This window comes from Nanorana parkeri, unplaced genomic scaffold, assembly GCF_000935625.1.
Source record: "Nanorana parkeri isolate BGI_ZX_2015 unplaced genomic scaffold, ASM93562v1 scaffold1358, whole genome shotgun sequence".
NCBI lineage: Eukaryota > Metazoa > Chordata > Amphibia > Anura > Dicroglossidae > Nanorana > Nanorana parkeri.
This window is the reverse complement of record NW_017307626.1, coordinates 82,231-102,561: the sequence shown is the minus strand read 5'-3', so window position 1 is coordinate 102,561 and position 20,331 is coordinate 82,231. Positions and strand designations below refer to the sequence as shown.

The 20,331-nt window shown below is 42.9% G+C and overlaps 1 protein-coding gene across 2 annotated transcripts in view; it reads left to right on the top strand.

Annotated features, from left to right (window-relative positions):
- LOC108797874 (thyroid hormone receptor alpha) overlaps positions 1-20,331 on the top strand; it is an 82,865-nt gene that overhangs the window by 47,415 nt on the left and 15,119 nt on the right. The window contains exons 2-5 of one of the 2 annotated variants that reach the window (XM_018569566.1): positions 926-987; positions 9,057-9,187; positions 12,924-13,071; positions 15,621-15,826. In XM_018569566.1, the coding sequence (XP_018425068.1) occupies positions 926-987; positions 9,057-9,187; positions 12,924-13,071; positions 15,621-15,826 (547 nt within the window). The remainder of the gene's footprint in view (positions 1-925; positions 988-9,056; positions 9,188-12,923; positions 13,072-15,620; positions 15,827-20,331) is intronic. The other variant, XM_018569567.1, reaches the window with a different exon arrangement.

The following is a 20,331-nucleotide window of genomic DNA, read 5'->3' as shown; positions in this document are numbered from 1 at the left end:
AGGTTTCACTTTCTTTCTCATACAGGTTAGAGTTTGCGATTGGGCTCTGCCCAATACACAGGGATTTAGCCTTGCTAGCATTAGTTGCAGAGCCCATTCCACTAGCAATTCCCATTTCTTTATTCTGAAATCCCAGTCCTCTGCAAATAACAGTAAGGTACAAAAGAAGGACAGCAACATTTTTTCACATGCTTTACACTCAAACATTGTTAAACACTCAAAAACGCTTTAAAAACAATACCTGAAAAAGCCTTGAAAAGCTGACAATTAGGTGTGAACGGAGCCTCAGTGTGGATGAGGGAACCAAAAGTTTTCTCTTGTTCAGCCCGCAGGGCTGAACGAGGAAAATCCTAATCTGTGCGGCCAGCTTTAGTTACATGCAGATGTGGACAGGGCTTTAGCAGAAAGTGACGTATAGACAATATACATCTCAGTATAACGCCTGCAGCACTGCACAGGACATATACCTCATTGGAGATTAGCTTGAGTTTTTGCCTGAGTTTGTGTTAGATGCAAAAGAGATGTAATAATGACTGTAACGTATAGGAACCAAGGGTTCCTATACGTTAGAATATGTGATGAGCGATCATTGCTGATTGGTTGTTCTGGGTTACTACACTGCGCACTTTCATCTTTGCTTTAACCTGAAATAGACATTTTGGACAATGAGTGACACAGAAAAGTGCATTTCAGTACAAGGCGGTGAGTGCTTCCAAGCGTGGGTGTGTGAGGTGGTGTCCAGTTTGGTGAGGTGCTTAATACTTGCATATTAATGTGACATACAGGATTACAAGGCAGCTGTCTCGGATTCTAAATGCGTGGGTACAAAGCACAGGGCGGGCTAGCAGTTTTTTTTTTATATTTCTGTGACTTCTCGTTACTTGATGTATCTTGATTGTTTCATGTTCTCTCTTTGTCTCAACAGGTGGCCGGATGGGAAGCGAAAAAGAAAGAATAGCCAATGTATGGGAAAAAGCGGTATGTCAGGTATGTTCTGTGTAGCATGGTATGCTGTGTCTCTATTCACATCATGTAACCTAATGTAACCTTTCCTAACTAATCTACATGTCATGTTTGTCTTCTTGGATATGTACACTTTCTGTAACTCCTCCTTCCCACCATTTAATACACCTTGTTACTCCTTCCTACCAGCAATTCGCTGCTGTAACTCCTCCTTCCCGCCATTTAATACACCTTGTTACTCCTTCCTACCAGTAAATGCACTCCTGTAACTCCTCCTTCCCACCATTTAATACACCTTGTTACTCCTTCCTACCAGTAATACGCCCTATACCAACCGACGAGCTCCCTTAGTTTGGTAGTCAGGCTAGACTTGCATTAGGGATCATTGGGAGCAGGGCTTTATTATACTAGTGGTCAGTTGGAAAAATGGTACGAAAATTGGTGGTCAGTAGGAAGAATGTCCCTTACATCGGTGGTCAGTGGGAAAAATGCTCCTAACATTTGTGATCATTGGGAATGTTCCTTACATTGGTGGCCCGTGGGAAGAAGGCTCCTAACATTTATGATCAGTGGGAATGTTCCTTACATTTGTGGTCAGTGGGAAGAATGTCCTCACAGCCTTATAGCTGAATATCTGTTGTGTGAGATCTGACTGCTGGCCTTCAAAGATTTAGTAAAGTGATTTGGTAAAGTCCCTACTGTGCTGCCCACTGTTATTCTTGCTGGAGGCTTTGGTATAAGGAAGCAAAGCCCTGCCTCTACCAAGATGGCTACCTCCACATAGAGAGACAGTGCAGAACAAGACATGGTAAGTTAGTATTGGGGGAAGGATCAGCTGCAAGGAGACCACAGGAAATACTGATGACTAGTCCTTTGCATATCTTTTTCAGGCACAGCTTCCAGAGCTCAGTTGCTCTTTAATATTTAACATTAACCATAAAACAGAAGAGAAGACCAACCCTTTTAAATCTTCACCTTACTCCTAATAGTGAATTGACCTCTCCACATGTATACTATACTTACCTACTCCTGTGCTAAAAGTATAGACTATAATTTGTTATATTTGGAAAATGAATACATCCTGTAATTGCTTTTATTCTAGCAATAAGCATACCATATTACCTCTCCTACTCTACCAATAAAAATTCCATAGAACTCCTCCCGCTTTTGGAGGACAACCATAGTATAACTCCTCCTAGATTACCATGACAAATACAGTATAACTCCTCCTTCATTACCAAGACAACCACAGTATTTCTCCTCCTACGTTACCAAGACGACCACAGTGTAACTCCTCCTATGTTACGAAGACAACCACAATATAACTCCTCCTACGTTACCAAGAAAACCACAGTATAACGCCTCATACTTTACCAAAAATTTACATACTATAAGGCCACTCTGGTTTTCCACTTTAAAATGTATCCAGTTCCTTTTGGACCTCTGGATAGATGAAAACTAGAGATCGTGATTCCTACAGGGACCAGGTTTCTATGCTGTCAGCCTAGTAAAGCACACTTTCTGTTTTCTGTATTTCTCCCTCATGGTGGTGGGCAAGTATACAATAAACAGTGGCTGTTCAGGGACCTACATCCCAAAGCTGGCCATGCGCTGTTTGACCAGTATGTGACCATTTTTAGGAAGTGTGCACCCCTTTGTTTGACAAAAGTCAATTTGTAATCAACTTTTGTCGAAGGAGCAGCCTTGAAAATTTTCATATTTACAGTGACCGCAGTCACTGTTTGGGTATTGTGATCATGGCATATCCACTGCTGTCAGAATACAATAGCCCAGTGTGGAAAGGGGAGCAGTGTTCTTACATCCACACTGTGCAGTATGGATGGGGAATCAAGCATTTTTTTTTTCTCCATCAGCCATGCAGGTTGAACTCGATGGACTGAAATACTATGTAAATATATAGCCTGCTGAGCTAAACAAGAAAAAAACACACAACGTATGGCCAGTGTATGACTTGGGCAGCTGCTAGAGATCACAGTCATCATTTTTGTGTGTTTTTTTTCTAACTAGTATGTTACCTCTCACTAACCAGATATCATCTATGTTGTGCTTTTGAAATGTTATACCTGTAGAGCCCAACTCCAACCAAAACATTTATTTAGTTTTGATTAGAGCAGGAAAGGGTTAGAGCCTTTGTCAGGGGTTTTTTGCCTGTAGATATGACAGAGCAGAACGTCATGATTTGAGTGGATAGTGATGGGATAGACCACTGGTTGTGTCATTAGGTTGGCTGTGATTGCTTGTTCTGGGTTACTGCTCTTTACACACTGCTCATGACCTTAATAAACCAGATGAACACAGTAATTCTATAATGTAATATTCCAGACACAACAGCTACAAGTCAGCCATCAAAATGCAAGACTTCTTAGTCTGCTGATCTATCTGGAATCTCTACATACCTTTATATGCTTCCTTTGATATCACATGAGTAAGGTGTGACTTTATGGGTCCCTTTTCCAGTGACTTATGTTGATGGTCCAAACTGTAGCGGGAGTGTTCTCTGCTTCCTCAGTGGTTGTATTACCATAATACACACTGTAACCCCATGGCCAGGCCTCCCTCCCACACTCTTACCCTCTATAGAATTAGCTGGCCATCTCACCCCATGCTGCAGGCCCCCCTCTCACCCCTCTGCCATCTCTGCTCTGTCCAGACAGGATCTCAGAGTTATAAAACATAATTACTTCGGAAATGCAGAGAGAGAGAGAGAGAGAGATGCTCAGAAGGGAGAGACTCTCAGTAATTACTTACAACACAATGAACAGGCTTTTTGTGCTCGCTGCATGCGTTGTTCTGGTGTTTATTGGCCTGGCTGCGTGTATTCTGTGTTACCCTGTGTGTCTGGTCTGTTTCTCAGTGAGTGAGGGTCTCATTGTGTCTTTTATATGTTTGTTGTCTAATATTTATTCTTTACAGTTTTTAACACTTTGTGTGTTTGCCCTATTAGTATGTTTGCACGTTTCACTGGCCTTGGACTTCCTCGTTTTTTGGCCAGTACAACTTGAAGAGCAACAAGTCAAGTCAACTAGTAGACAGCTAAAGCTTTCCAATGACTTCTATCACTGGATCAGAAGTCCCACAGAGTTTGTCAATTTAAGTTTGAAACACAACAGTTATTTCTTTTAGTTTTGGGCAGCGTGGGGAAGGCTTAGAACCTCTGTCAGCTTTTTATATCTGTTTCCCTTCTGTTTCCAGTGTGATCAGGAAGTGTGTACGATATCTCCAAGAGGGCCACTGACATTAATAAATAATTTTTAAAGTAAAGGAGATTAGTAACCATGTGAGGTTTTTATTGCTGTGTGCCCAATGGGCAGATCTCATGCCCTGTATGGAGAAAAGATTTTCTCTGAAATTTGCCATAGGTGTGCCTGTCTCTGACAGAGTGTAATGTGAAACGCCATGATCAAAGCATTACCAAGTCTCCGATAGAGAGACTTCCCCTCACTCCTGTCCTGCTGACAAGGTTTTACTAGACAGGAAGTGAGGGTAACTCTCCAACAGCAACACAATCATGCTTTTCTTTAGTAGAGTAGGGAAATATTAGATATCCATGTCCCTGTTGAAGATTTTCCCTCACGTCCTGTCTGCTGTAACAATTTTCAGGAGGACATGAAGTGAGTGTAAACTTCTCTAAACGGGGCCCCAGACAGCAATAAAGACCTGACAGTGGTTTGTATCCTGTCTCATGCTATCTACAAACTACAAAAAGTTTTTGACGTGACGTACACTTTAAGTTCACTGTGGAGGAAACTGTTAATATCAGAAGATCAGATAATTAATTCACACAATACCTCTAAGAACTTTGTGTGATCTTCTTATGTGTAACTTTTTTTTAAAGACATCAAGAAGTCATATTGTAAGATGTGTTCTGATCTGTTTATGGCTTATTGTTTATCGAATAGCATCAATAAAGTATATTAACCCTTTCCCTGCCAAGGACGTATGTCGTACGGAGGAACAAAAGTGTTCACGGCTGGCCAAGGACGTATGACATACGGACCTGGTATTTACAGTTCTGCTATAAGCTCATGGTCGCTTTAGTGACCATGAGCTTATACTAGAACTGTTCCCCGGACTGTCCCCTTCAAATTAATAGCTGTCATCAGTGACTCACAAGCCGCTGATGACCGCTATTAGCAAATAGGCCGCCGACATCTGGAGTCTCTCATCCCTGCCTGAAGCTGCTCCATGCAGGGATGAGAGACTCCATGGATCCCCGCTGCTGTCCCCCACTTGTAGGGTCTGTGGCAGCGGGGATCCGATGAAAATTGGCCGGCGGAGGGGCGATCGGCGGCTGGCCGCAATCCACAATGGCCGAGCGGTGTTCTGATCGGAGCCGCTGTCATCCTGTGAGTTTCCGGATGACAGCGGCTCTGTAGCGTGGCCGAGCGGGGGATCGTTAAATATCAATGATATTTAACGATCCCTCTGTGCAGAGCAGACACCGGAGTGATTATGTGATCACTTCGGTGTTTGTAAATAAACTTGGGACACATGGCCAATCGGAGGATCGATAAATATCATTGATATTTACCGATCCTCTGTGCAGCACAAACACCGGCGTGATCGTGTGATCACTCCAGTGTTTGTAAATAACTGGGGACACATAGGGGGTTATTCACAAAGCTGCAGAAGGCAGCCGGGTGAATACCGGCCCAAAGTCAAGTGAGCCGAACGCTGTTCGGCTATTCACTTCAGGCTTGTACAGCTGTTTCATCCGTAACACCGACTGAAATCAGAAGGAGTTTGACTCAGCTGGTCCAACATCTGGATCGGCTTAGCCGAACCTCCGTCAGGCTACTCGTTGCTGTTCGGCCTATTCTCATAGGAGCCAAACAGCAGTGAAGTGAATAGCCGAATGTCCCCGAGCGCCATTCGGCTCAGCTATTCTGCTCAATACCTCTGTGGTACCGAGCAGAATAGAAAAAGGAGAAAAAAAGGAGAAAATGATTGGGCAGAGCTAGCAGTGACAGCTAGCTCCGCCCAACTGTTTTCTATTGGACGGGACCAGCTGTCATTACAATAAGAGCTTGTCGGAACCGGCGGTGATATCAAAGCCGGCTCCAACAAGCTCTCATGACAGTCCAGTGTCCCCTGGTTACTAAGTAACCAGGAGATGCTGAACTGTCATTACACACTGAGAACCCGGCGGAGCCGCCTTGATATCACAGCGGCTCTGCCGGGTTCTCAGTGTAATGACAGATTAGCGTCCCTGGTTAGCTGGTAACCAGGGGACGCTGATCTGTTTCTGCATGCAAGTGGCCAGAGCCAACTGTGAGATGACGGCTGGCTCCGCCAAGCTGTCAGTAGCAGGTTGTCGGCCGGCCGTTCCAGCTTCGGCTTTCACCTCGGCTCAGTCTAGCCGAAGCATATGCCTTCGGCTCGACTGAGCTGAAGGTGTCCTGGGGCCGAAGCTAGCCGAAGGATCAGCCGAAGCTATGGCTAGATCCTTCGACAGCTTTGTGAGTAACCCCCATAGTACATCACAGCCTGTTCATTCGTGAATTTCTGAATGGGGAGTAGCACTCACTATGGAGGCTTCTCCCCATTCCGAACCTGGTGATAGTAAATATTTTACTATCAGCAGTTTCTGAATGAATAGGAAGCCTCTGTACTGAGTGCTTCCCATTCATTGAGTGCTGAGACTGCAGAAAAAGAAATTGAGGATTTGGTGTCCACAATTTATTTTTTTATTTCAAAAGGGAAATGTCAGGGTCTGCTTAGACCCCAGAGATTTCACCGCAGCCCCCCCAACAGTAAAAAAATACATACAAAATTATTTAAAAAAATAACAAATTAAAAAAATTATTACAAAATAAAATTTAAAATAAATAAATGTGTAAAAAAAAAAAACTAATAAAAAAAAGCACAACCCCTCCCTCCCCCCACATAACATACACATATTGTGGTGCACACCATGCACATGCGCTGCAGTGCGTTGTTAGAACGCATCACAGTGCATGATTTTTTTCTTTATTTTTTTTCTTTTAAAAAAAACATTAATTTAACTGTGGCAAAGCTTTGTGACGCATTGTCATGCGTTGTGATACTTTGTGTTGCAATTAAATATACGCCTGTATCATTTTATCACATGCAAAAATGGCATGGCTAGCTGAGTTGCAAAATGTTCTGGAGGGCTTGGCAGTGAAAGGGTTAAAGGACCTACATTGCTCCAAATCATTTGAATGAACCTGAACACAGCAGCTTTGGCTGTAGATGGCGTCCAACATGTTGGCAAATCTTTGCACCAAGCAGTAATAACATTGAGCCAATAGTAAAGCTGCGAACACTAAATCACTATAGTACTAAATAACAACCACTAATGAATATGTGCCGCACTGTATACAAACATGATCAGATATTCAAACATATCAAAAACACATAACTTCAAACTACAATTGTGTCCACAAACAATCTTGAATAGTGTCCACAAGTTCTTCAGTGCTGCTCACACAGTGATTGCCACCACTCTTCCACACTTGCCGTTACTTCTAGTCCATATAGCACCTTCACCAACTTAAGAGTGCCACTCTGGCAAATAGACCCTAATATTAAGGTCAGTGAGCGCAAATCCCCTTTTGATTGCAGGGGGTAGTGCCTTCAAATGACTAAACACTCGATTTAACTTTGCACCATCTGCTACTTGTCAACAGCATTATATACAACAGATAGCTGGCAACTTCCTAAATGAATTCTACTTTTGTCCTCCTTATTGTGCTCCGGTATTCATGTATAAAATGAACAAATAGCCCTTAGTGGACAACGCTAATGAATGAAAACCATTTATTAAAAAGTTACCCACATACACCAGTAAACACTGCCTACATAAACCGGCTGCAGCTACTTCTTTCTCACTGCATAGTGACAGTCTCAAGCTCCCTATTCTAAATTCACATAGTTTACCTGAAGGATCTCTCCAGTCCCGTCTTTAACCTCTTTATGTCCGAATGATAATAACACTACAGCATGTAGGATTTGTGGTGTTATTGTTCACCAGTAAAGAGCCCCCCTCCTTTCTGCCCATGTCCAGCTATATGAATGTGCCCAAGTTATTGGTGAGCAGGCTGATTGATCCCTACACATCCTGGATCATGACTATACGCAGAGCTCTCTTCCCTGCTTCCTATGAGTTCTGGACAGCTACTAACAAGAATAATTATTTATTATATAAATTAAGTCTTTATGATAGTTCTGTGTGAACACCATTCACACCTAAGCGTAAGTATAGCCAGGTCATATGGTGACTTTTTTTTTTGCATGTTGCTATGTGCATTTTTCAATCATTTTTATGCACGGGTTGTGGAACAGAAGCGGAATAGTGTTATCGGCCCCATTTTTCAGGTGCTCCAATTAGTCTTTGAAGCCAAAATGCACAATTCTACCCCGAAAGATGCTCATGTACTTTTTTGAGCTTCACGCAACTGGCAACAAGTGACACGCTCAGGTGTGAACAGGGACCATTGAAATGTCATTCATTGTTGAGCTTAGGGAAAGGAGCTACAAATTCCTAGGAATAAGGGGGCCAGACCAGTAATTAAGTCAAAGTTGGTGTGTTTTTTATGATTCTTAAACATCTTGTGCTCCTGAGAGTAGGTGGTCATGTGTTTACTTGGAACATATCAGACCAAATATGATTCCAGGGCTGTAGATAACAATAATAGATCCCTGCTTTTTACATCATCATTTGGTTATCAATTCATATGAAAGTTGTTATTTGGACACTTTTCCATTGTTTGAAAACATCCAAATATAGGCTGGAAATCATATTTGATGGTTTAACCCAAAGAAAAGATGTGGTTCTTCCACTGTACATATGTTGAAAGAAAAATAATTTGGGAACAGAAGTTGTTGTAGATTTGGGTGCCCTGTGATCCGGCAGCTTCATCTTTCAGCAATCACTATCTGGCTTCTGATCAGCTGAAAGATCTGGCTTCTGGTCAGTGATCAATGTAACAATGTCTGGTTGATGGTGGAATTTGATGTGAGCTGTGGTACCTTGTCCCTGTCCCCACAGCCTGTTTCTATATAAATGGCATGATTAAGATTATGTCCCCTCTTTTCACCCGTTGACATAGGTGACCGTTCGGTGTCTCTGCTCTCTGCAGGGTACATCCCTAGCTACCTGGACAAAGATGAGCCGTGCGTGGTGTGCAGTGATAAGGCCACAGGGTACCACTACCGATGTATTACCTGTGAGGGCTGCAAGGTAAGCCATATTCTAAAGGGGCGTCATCACTTCTTACCTTCAGTGTTTAGCAAATATGTTAATCATGTCAATAGAATGTGTGCAGTTTTGAAGCACCAAAGCCTCTCATGTCATCACTTTCTCTTGTCCTTTTGAGAGCTGTACTTAGGTCTGATGATTTTTTTTGCTGATTTATGTTCTATTCTGCTGTATGCAGATACAACACTCTCCACACTCCATTCTACCACAGAAGACATACCTGCTAACTGTTTATCAATGCATGCCTCCTTGGCTAACTCATTATTGGCTGCAAGGGATGAGCGAGGAGCATGCACAAATAGAGGGGTGTTGGGGATGCCTTTTGTCAAATGACAACAGAGAGCATTTACTTCCTATGCCTTCCCCTCCTGTCCCCAGCATATATCCTATTCTGTATGTTTGCAGACACTTCATTATAGCCAGTGGTGCTCACATGAAACCATCCAGGTATGAAGTGTAACTGAACAGTATATATAAATTTTATATGAAAGGTTCACTCACCTAAAACAAAAAATTGCACATGTGTATATGTATTTGTAAGGTAAAAGCCTGACCGTTCATCCACAAAGATACCCATACAAATTCATAGTAGGTATAGCGACACTCACAGGTCTTGCAGCGGAGAGAAGTCCAAGCATCAGCATTTTATTGTCAACGTTCTGACGTCGCTCAGTCTGTCTCTATGAAGATAAACTCTATCAAGTCTTCATAGAGACAGACTGATCTCCATTGAAATGTTGACAATAAAATGCTGATGCTTTGACTTACCTCCGCTGTAATACCCGTGAGTGCCTCTATACCTACTACGGATATAGCCCCAAATTTTGCAGTAAGCTCTTTGCAGCATACTGTGCGTGTACAGCCACAGGTGGTGATACAAAGTTTATGAACTGTTTTATGGTAGTTGCAAGTTCCATATCTACTGTATGTATCTCAGCTGACCTGCTGTATCCCCAGATAACTGCTAACTTGTCCTTCTACCCCAGTCTTATAATGTTTGTTTCTTCATGTTGTATTTATTACTTTCCCTAATAAAACCAGAGACTATTCGTATATCTTTAGTTTACTGTACTCCTCTGCTGGATTGGATCAGACTGGTCAGTCACCACACATTAGCGCGCTCTTATATTTATTGCTGTATGACAGTTAAAGTGACAAGCTGCCAAGCAGGATGATACTTTAACGTAGGTGTAATCATTGAAAAAAATTGCTGAAAGGAGAACTATGGGGTTAGGGCATTTCCCCATAGTTCTCCGTAGGGTAACTGGAGGACACAAACTAGCGTCCCCCCGTCACCCTAGGCTCAGTATACCGCGAGCTGCAGCTCTCGGTATACTGAGACGCCGCAGCTGAAGCAGATCCCGACAATTATGTCTGGATCCGCCCAGCTGCGTGAGTGACAGCTGACTCTGCCTATCTAGAGGCAGAGCCAGCTGTACCCGCCCCCTCCGCCATCACCTCTTTTTCTGGCAGAAGAACATTTAACATTTTTGTCAGGTAAGACAGGTCACACTTTTATATCATTGATATTGAACATAATTTGGCAGAACTTATGTTTTCAGCAATTGCAGCCAATGAGAGCTGAAAATGAAATATTTTAATTGGGTATATAGACTCTTTTAATACGGATACCACACTTAGTTTAGGTCTGCAGCAAGGTGTATTCATATTTTGAAATCAAAGTGTTTCCTTAGCCAAATGTGAACTACTTCTGTATTTAGTTGTTTCTGGCAGATTTATGTCATACCTCAACAACTAATTTTTTATAAATGACTGTCTCTGCTGTCACTGACACAGAGTCAGCTAATGACTAAAGTGGAACTCTTGACAACTGCATCCTGAAGATGGATATTAAAGGATGAACAGTAGAGCTGCAGCTAACGATTATTTTCAAAATCGATTAGTTAGCCGATTATTAAGTTCGATTAATCGGTTAATCGGATAAACAATAAAATAAAGTTTAAAAAATGGCTCCAGTGATAGGACTACTAGCAAGCTTGGAGCGGTGGAAGTAAAAAAGAAAAAAAAGATAGTGTGGTGTGCAATATAGTGAAATGGAAAGTGTAAAATTATACAGCAATGAATGCAGAATGGCACCGGCTATAGAGGACTACAAAACCCAGCAAAAGCACATTATAGCTGGCGGCATTCTGCATTGCGCTGTATAATGTACTATTGCTGGGTTTTGTAGTCCTCTATAGCTGGTGGTATTTAGCATTGTACCACTTTATAATGTACTATTGCTGGGATTTGTTGTAGTCCTCTATAGCTGGTGGTATTCTGCATTGCGCTGTATAATGTACTATTGCTGGGTTTTGTAGTCCTCTATTGCTAGTGGTGTTCGGCATTGCACCACTGTATAATGTATTATTGCTGGGATTTGTTGTGCTCCTCTATAGCTGGTGGTATTCCGCATTGCGCTGTATAATGTATTATTGCTGGGACTTGTAGTCCTCTATACAGCGCAATGCAGAATATCACCAGCTATAGAGGAGTACAACAAATCCCAGCAATACATTATACATACAGTGTATAATGCATTGCTGGTATTTGTATTCCTATGTATAATGTACAGTACAATGTACCATCAGCTATAGAGAAATACAAATCCCAGCAATACATTATAGAGCACCATGTGTGGGAAAGTGCAGGCTTACCTGAGCAGTCTTCCAGCAACTTGCTTCTGAGATCGGACCTGTCTATCAGCGGCTGTCATCCCCCCACCCCTGCTCCTCCTTACTACATCTCCCCGCGTGCCTTGCCGATCGTGGATGGGCAGGAAATGTGAGGCGGGGAGGAGGTGCGGCGTGTGGAGCGTGGATGCGAGCGGGTCTGGCAGCGGCGAGCGTGGGGTCGGGAGGATGTGCGGCGCACAGCGTGTGGAGCTGTGAACAGAGCCAACTGATCAGAAGCCGATTAATCGATTATTGAAAAAGTTGACAACTTTTTCAATAATCGATTATGTCGATTAGTTGTTGCAGCCCTAATGAACAGCAGCAGTGTCTAGGGACAGCTTATCAGGAGAAGTTGCTGAATCTAGATAGAACTACGTTTACTGTGACTTGTAAAAGGTATCAAAAAGAAGTCTTTTTTTTAGAGCTGAAGCTGTTTTTTGTTGGCTCAGTCCTTCAACCAAGGGGTTCCATCTCGCCAGCTAGAGAGTTAGAGAGCTACATGCTTTTTCCTGCTGATAAATTCAATCTTCCTTTTTATATGGATGCACATGACATTAGTATTAGGCAGGAAATGCCAGCAGGAATGGGAGGGAAGAGATTTAGAAGACACATAAACAACTAAAATAGTAACGCTGTCTGGGAAAATAAGAAGTGTGATGTGTAGCCTTTTTTGTGGCCGGCGTCCTTCATGTAATACCAAAGGGAGGTCCCTACAGGCCCTTTTCAACTAGATGATAATCATCCCACTGTTACTGTATTAGCAGGTTGGCGTCCAGCCAGTGAAATACAGTTGTTGCCAAATAGATTAATTGTACTGTATAGCTGTGTCACAATGCCGGCTTTCTACAGCAGGTGAGGATGCAGGAAAACGTAAAGATTTCTGTCCAGGAAATGTGGAAACTGAAGGACAGGATGGGGGACTACTCTGGTTAATTAGAAGGGAAGTTGGGGGATGGCCTACCACAAGGAGGGATACCAAGCAAAGTTATTGTCATGCATATGTGCCATGTTGAAATAGCTCACCTGTCTTCTCTTCTGTACAGGGCTTCTTTCGAAGAACTATCCAGAAGAACCTGCACCCCTCCTACTCCTGCAAGTACGATGGTTGTTGTATCATTGACAAGATCACCCGGAATCAGTGTCAGCTTTGCCGCTTTAAGAAATGTATCGCTGTGGGCATGGCAATGGACCGTAAGTTTTTAGTGACAGCCATCATCCAGATTCCAGAGAGAATAGCATTGTCTGCTGGTAACTAGTGCATGTATAGTTTGTGACTGACTCTCCTACCCCCATCATTATCCACTCTCCTATGAAGTAGAAAATCATATGACCGCTTTTATCACGTTAATCGATAGTCCTGAAATTCAGTTCAGGTGTCAAATCGCAGGATACTGTATGTAAGAATAAAATATCTGGCTACTCAGCATCCTGAACTTAAAGTGTATTTAAAAGCACAGGGGTTTTTTTTTTGTTTGAGTAGGGAAGGGTTAATTGGGGACACTTGGTCCAGTGAAAACTGTCTAAGAGGGGATTTCTGTCACTTTGGACTCCCTGGGTCTCCTGATTAGGAACTAAGGGGAAGTCTCCCCAAGGGGCCATAGGCAGCAAAAAAAGAAAATAAAAAACCTGACATGTTTTTGAAACATTTGATCACATTATTGGCTATATTCACCCAAAGGTTAAAAAAAATGACTGAAGAAAGTAACAAATGTCTAAAGCTCATCAAACATGTTGCAGTCTGACTGTAAAATGTAGTGCGAGGGTCTGTCTGACTAGATGATCTAAGCCCTCGTTCACACCTGAACGTTTTGTAGCGCGTTCTACGCTCGACGAACGCTCTACAAAACGCTCAAAAATATAAATCCCATTGTATTCAATGGTCTCGTTCCCACCTTGGCGTATTTCCGCCCGTCCCTAACGCCCTACAAAACGGCCCACGCCTGAAAAGGTACAGGTACTACTTTGGGCCGTTTTGTTTGCGCGTTTCCATTGGGCTACAGCCAAGTAGGAGATTGTACAGTCACATTGTAACATGTATGGTAAGCTTAACACTATCTACAACATCACATTGCTTCTTCAGCTCCAGCATCCATCTTTGAATAATAAGAGGCATTTTTACTAACGATCATTGCATAAAGTGATACTAAAGTGCATTTTTAGAGTGACCACATCCTGAATTATTGTAATGAATCCCTCAAAGAAACAAATTGGTGGAATGTTCTTCTTGCTTGGTGTACTATGTTTTTATAATTACAGCAGTGTACTCTAGTGGCAAGCTGTATATCAGTCATACAACCTCCCCAATCACAGACAGTTGAGATACATTTCTCAGCCATGTAGGTAAAGCTTTGTTTTTTCTATTTTTATAGTTGTTCATCTACCAGTTTGATGCTAAAATCCTGTTTCATTCTTTTAAAAAAAAATGTCACTTCCCAGTTATGAGAGTCTTAAAGTTCATTTTGGAAGATCCCCTTTTGTACATCAGTCATCCTTCCTAGCCAAGCCACCTTCACCTTACTGTAATCACCGATCATCCTAAACTGCAAGCCAACGCTCTCTTATTTCTCATTTCAATGTGCTTTTTGTACACGATTTTAAATCGGAAATTTAGAATATGTTGTACCTGCTGTTGTTAATCCAGAATTGGGGCTCCCTCTGGTGGCCAGCAACATAATCTCTGCTCAAGGGGAGGATCACAGTTCAGACAAAGCTGCTGATTGGCTCGCTCTGACTGGATGCCAGTCCTCCAAGCAGAGATCGTCTGATTAGTGCTTAACCATTGGCTACTTGGTGGGCCACTGGAGGAAGCCATAAATGTAGCCTTTATACAGACAGGTAAGCTTGCAGTCTTTCTTACTAACATTTGCATGTGGCAAGCAGTAGTTTAAATAGGCTTTAATGTAGGATACATAAGGCTCAGACTTCCAGCCTTTTTTTTTTTAGTGAAAAAGCTGAAAAGAGTCATATTTGGCAATTGCAATATATAAATACATACGTATGACAAATGAGAGGATATCTACCCAGTGGAGTCACAGGCATTGATAACAACTTGGCAAAGGGGGTCTGACCCTTCCCTGCTTTATTCAGAGCAGATTTTACCGTTTTGAAGGAGTCTGTACTTTAAAGTTATTGAAGAGTAAGCTTTTTCTAAAGGTAAAGGCGCTTTTCAAGTCTAAGTAAATGCAACCTACCACATAGCAGCCCCCTCCTTGCCTAGCTGACCACAAGCCAGTACATTGCTCTCCTCCATCCACAGTAGGATGCTGCATAGGTACACATCGATCATTATCTGGGCACCTGTCTACACCCGAAGTAATTGAAGTCTCTTTCCCATAGCTGCACTTAGATGCAGTGTTAAACTTAGCAAATACCTTGGAAACTAGAGCTTTCTTGCCTACAATGTTCCACATGGCACATGACCAACATTCTAAAGTTGCCTGAACATGATCTACCACTTCTACATTATGATTGACAGAACCCTTGGAAGGTTTTTTCCATTCAAAATATACTTCTACTGGACAGAGCATAATTAAGAACTTGCCACCGAATGAAACGAGTAAGAAAGCTTCAATCACTTTTTCCTCCTGCACCTATCAGCAGTTTGTACTGATGTCTCCACATTATTGTGATTTCTGTTGGAATCATCCAGTTTGCGCAACAGTTTGTATCCTTGCTTGGAGACTGTCAGTCTTGTTTCCCTCTCTTCACTACTCTCACACTTCTCTCTCCTTCCCCCGCAGTTGTCCTGGATGATTCCAAGCGGGTAGCCAAGCGGAAGCTGATTGAGGAGAATCGGGAACGGCGTCGGAAGGAGGAGATGATCAAGACTCTGCAGCAGCGTCCTGAGCCAAGCAGCGAGGAATGGGAGCTGATCCGCATAGTGACAGAAGCTCACCGAAGCACCAATGCACAGGGCAGCCACTGGAAGCAGCGCAGGAAGTTCTTGGTGAGACATTGTGCTCACAATTATGAAGTGTTGTTTCTGCATCACCTAACCCACACATTCTGGAAATATTGAAAGTTTGGATGCTTTATCTTCTTTTGTCACATAGATATAGAAAGAGTGTGAGCTTCTGGTTCATAATCCCAGAACAAAAGGTGTTTTACAAGTACAAATCACTCTGTTAAGTTTCTGTTGTTATTGCTCGCTTCTTGCTACCAGGTCCTACGGAGAAATTGTACTCTAGAAGCTGTGCCCAAAACCCAAAAAAAGCAGGTGGAGGGCAAAGGACTAGTTACCAGTACTACCTGCGGTGCCCCTGCAGCCAGTCTTTCACCCATTACTGACTTGTGTTTTGCTCTGCACTGCGTCTGTGTGGGGAGGCGGCCATCTTGGGAAAGGTAGTGCTTTGCTTCCTCATGTCAAAGTCCACAGCAAGAGCAACAGTGAGCAGCACAGTAATGACGTCACCAAATCTCCTAAGACTAGCAGTCAGGTGCAGCCTTTCCTTAGATCTCATACAGTAGATATACAATTATGTGGCACATATCAGGAAGCGTTATTTTTCAGGAGGAATTCCAAACATTTTTCAGGGTACTGCTTAAGCACAATCAACATTTATAACTTTTCTATATATCTTAGCAAATCTTCACTTTTTAAGTTCAGTTTAGCTATAAAGGGAACATGTACGACGGAAAGATGGGTTAAGGCTGCCATACACTGTACAACCATCGCAAGACCTTAGTCTTGCGATGGTTGTAAAGTAATAAAAAAAACGTACGATCTGCCCATCTTGGACAGGCAGATCGTACTCTCGATCATCGCAAGCCCGCCCCCCTGAGGGGTGCGGGCTTCCGATGACCGCAATGCTGAGCGGGCAGTGTGCACGTGGGCACACCGGCCCGTTCTGCATTTGTCTCCCGAGCACCGTTCAAACCAGCCGAAAATCGTACGATTCTCGGCTGGTTTTCTAGCGTGCTCCTTAGACAAAAGACGTGCAACCGTACAGTAGAAACGGTCGCACGTCTTCGTTCACACTGCTCGATTCTCGTACGATCGCGGGTTTTCCCCGCGATTCTCGTACGAGAATCGAGCAGTGTATGGGCACCTTTATGCTGTGTCTGAATTATGGTTAAAGGTGCAAGCTCCAAGGCTATGATCCTAATTTCGGCATTACTATCTGGTGAGTTACTAACCTTTGAAATGCATGTGGTGTGAGAGTTTGTATTCTTCACACATCACATGGCTGCATGCTTTTAATGGATCATTGGCCCATGTGGTAAGTTGGCTAGTGTCAGGATGACAGCCCTGGGGCCTACGCCCTTAAAAATAAGTTAATGACAGTTCTTATACTTCTCTCCTCACAGGATAACTTTAAATAAAATCAAGTATACTCCAGCTTGTCCTTAAATAATTAGGTGCAGCAAATAGGGGAGATACATTCCGATTCTCAAAGGATAAGTTCCACAGCTGTCGGATACAGGAAAGTATACATCTGTGGAAGGGGTAGGGTGGGTTACTTTGGGTCCATGCAAAGGGGCAAACAGGTAAGTGCACTTTGTTTTAATGTGCACTTATCCTTTCATATTATACATGATATTCTGGTGTGGTTTGTCTATTCTACAGACACCTGCTTTTAACCCTTTCCTTTCCATAGTAATATGCAGTAAACACCACGACTTAGTGTTGCAGATTGTGATCTGTGAGCATGGCAGAATACAGCCGGGAATCTCTGATTTCCTTAAGCAAACATCCTGTGCAGATGGAGGCTGTGACCTCTTCGAGAGAGCAAACGGCATCTGTTAACCCCTCACTCTTTCACCCACTGGCAAATGCACATAGTCTGTCAGAGTGTGTGTGAAGTGACAAGGATGTTACAGGTCAGCACACAGCTGACACCCTGCTCCCTCGCATGCTTTGCATCATAGGAGCTGTAGTTATTTACTGTCCAGTCAAGGACCCTTTGGGCCTGATGCATTAATGCTTTTCGGTCTCTGGTCTTGTCCATACCGATTTACTCTTTTTGCATTTTAGGTCCTAGATTTCATCATAAAAATGCCCCTACCTTTTAGCAGTGCTAATTGTACCATTACCTCCCCCAAGATGTGCATTGTACATGCAATTCTAGAGCATGCTAGAGAGAATTGCGTAATCAAATAAGGAAATGCATTGATAGACTTTTGGATCAGTGCACGAATGGCAAGTAATAAGGCGCATTGTTACTTATAGACAAACCTACTACATCAGAAGGTAGTTCTATTTGCAGACAGATGAGTTAGAGAAGACAATACTGTTCACTCGGTGCAGTACTGTAGGCTGAGACATCAGTGTCAGATGCCTGTGCTGTTTGCAGGCAAACATATCTCAGAAAGTAATACTACCTGCAGACACACAGTTAAACGAATACAGTATTGCTCACATACAGGAATCATAAGGTTGCACAGCTTGGAGACATAGAACTATAAGGTGGTCTTGCGGGCAGACATGCAAGTTTTACAGGTCAGTACAAAAGCACCAGATGGCAGTAGTGCTTCCCAGAAGCAGAGGTGTAAGGTAAAGACACAAGACACCAATGCAAAAGATAAGCAAAGACCCCTTGTATATCTCATAGAAACAGCCAAACAAAGTTGGATAAATTGCAACCCTTTTCAATACATTAAAGTATTTTAAGTGCTCAGACTGCAGGTAATAGGAGTAAAAAAAGGCATGTCAGTAATTAATGGCATTGCTTTATTCTGCGCAGAGTATAATGTGGACACAGCAGCTGTGGATGGGCCTCTTGATCTCATGGGCTCAGTAACATCTTCACACATCATAGATCACAAGACAGCAGTGCTTGCAGGTAAATGATTTCAGAATCCAGTACAGCATTTAGACACAAGCATTTACTGAGGATATAAATATCTGATTTGAATATGGTGGTCAGGAGAGTCATGGAAAAGGTCTCATTGGCAGTAATGGTATAACATTTATAAAGCATAATCTGCTTATTGAGGAGCACAAAGAAAAAAAAACACCTGCCACAGTTTTAAACAAGATGCTGCTGGAGAATTCTGCCATGTGGTCCCGTCCACATAGTTTTATAGATAGGGACCACATGTTGTACTAATGATTGTACTCTGAAGAGTTGTGGCTTGGATTACAGACTTTTAGTGATGTCTTCATCAGAGAAGTGACAGCAGCTCAGAAAGAAATGTCTTTGTTGTCTGTTTGCTTAGTTTGATCAATGAATCACACACCTTTACCAGTGTATTCTGAGGAACAGGCCTGCAACCTTTATGTCAAATATGGCTGAGGTTGATTTTTGGATTTTCTATGGAGCAGAGCTTATCAGCATGTGCATGTTACTTTATGTAACGTTTACCAGTGTGCCTATGTTGTCTCATCGCTAGCACACTATATTATAGTTTCTCCTGGTTACTGCAATACATCTAGAATTAAGTAAAGTAGACACGGTTAGAATTTCGTATGAACTAAATCGATTTCTGAACAGCCATTCGACTTTCTAATTGTGGATGAGGTCAAATCAATGATCAAGTTTAACTGCAGTGACAACAAGTGTGAAAGGAGCATGTTGGAGAATTTTTTTAAAAGGGAACAAAGTCTTTATCAAACGCTCAAGTATTTTCCTGCTATAGAAGTTATGCTTACAGGTCTGTATTTACTTGGTAAAGAACCATATGCATAGGTTTTTGTTGGAAACCAGTATTATAAGCCATAGCATGTATTCACAAAAGGCCAATGTTGTGAAAACTACTTTTTGTTAGGAAGTAAGCAATAACGTAGATAAGTGAGTGGCTGTGGATATAGTATACCTGGATTTGACACAGTAACCCAGGGCCGCCGTCAGGGGGGTGCGGCCGATACTCATGTAAGGGGCCTGGGCCCGCCCGGGACCCATACATGAGTATCGGCCGACGGTGAAGTGCGAGGAGGCGGCCTGGCCCCCGCAGCAGCCGGGGATGGAGGATGGCTTCAAGACAAGCTGGGGCCCCATCAGCGGCGCTGCTCGACTGAGGGCGGAAGTGACGTCACGTTGGTGACATCACTTCCGGTCAGTCCAGCGGGTCGGGTGTGCAGGTCAGTGGTGGATCCAAGGGGGAGCCGCTGCCGTCCTGAAACTGACAGGAGGATAGCGGCTCTGCTCTCCTCCCCGCCTGCCGCTCGATCATCGTGATCGAGGCAGGCGGGGAGGAGAGCGCAGCCGCTGTCCTCCTGTCAGTTTCAGGATCATAGCGGCTGTGTGCGTGGCCAAGCGGAGGATCGGTGAGTATCATTGATATTTACTATGTGTCCCCAGTTATGAATGAACAGGCTGTGATTTAGATCACCTCCTGTTTAGGGCTGCAGCTAACGATTATTTTCATAATCGATTAGTTGGCCGATTATTAAGTTCGATTAATCGGTTAATCGGATTTAAAAAAAAAGGCTCCAGTGATGGACTACTAGTTTCTATTGCGATTGTAGTCCATCACAGGAGCAAGCTTGGCACGGTGGAAGGAAAAAAAAAA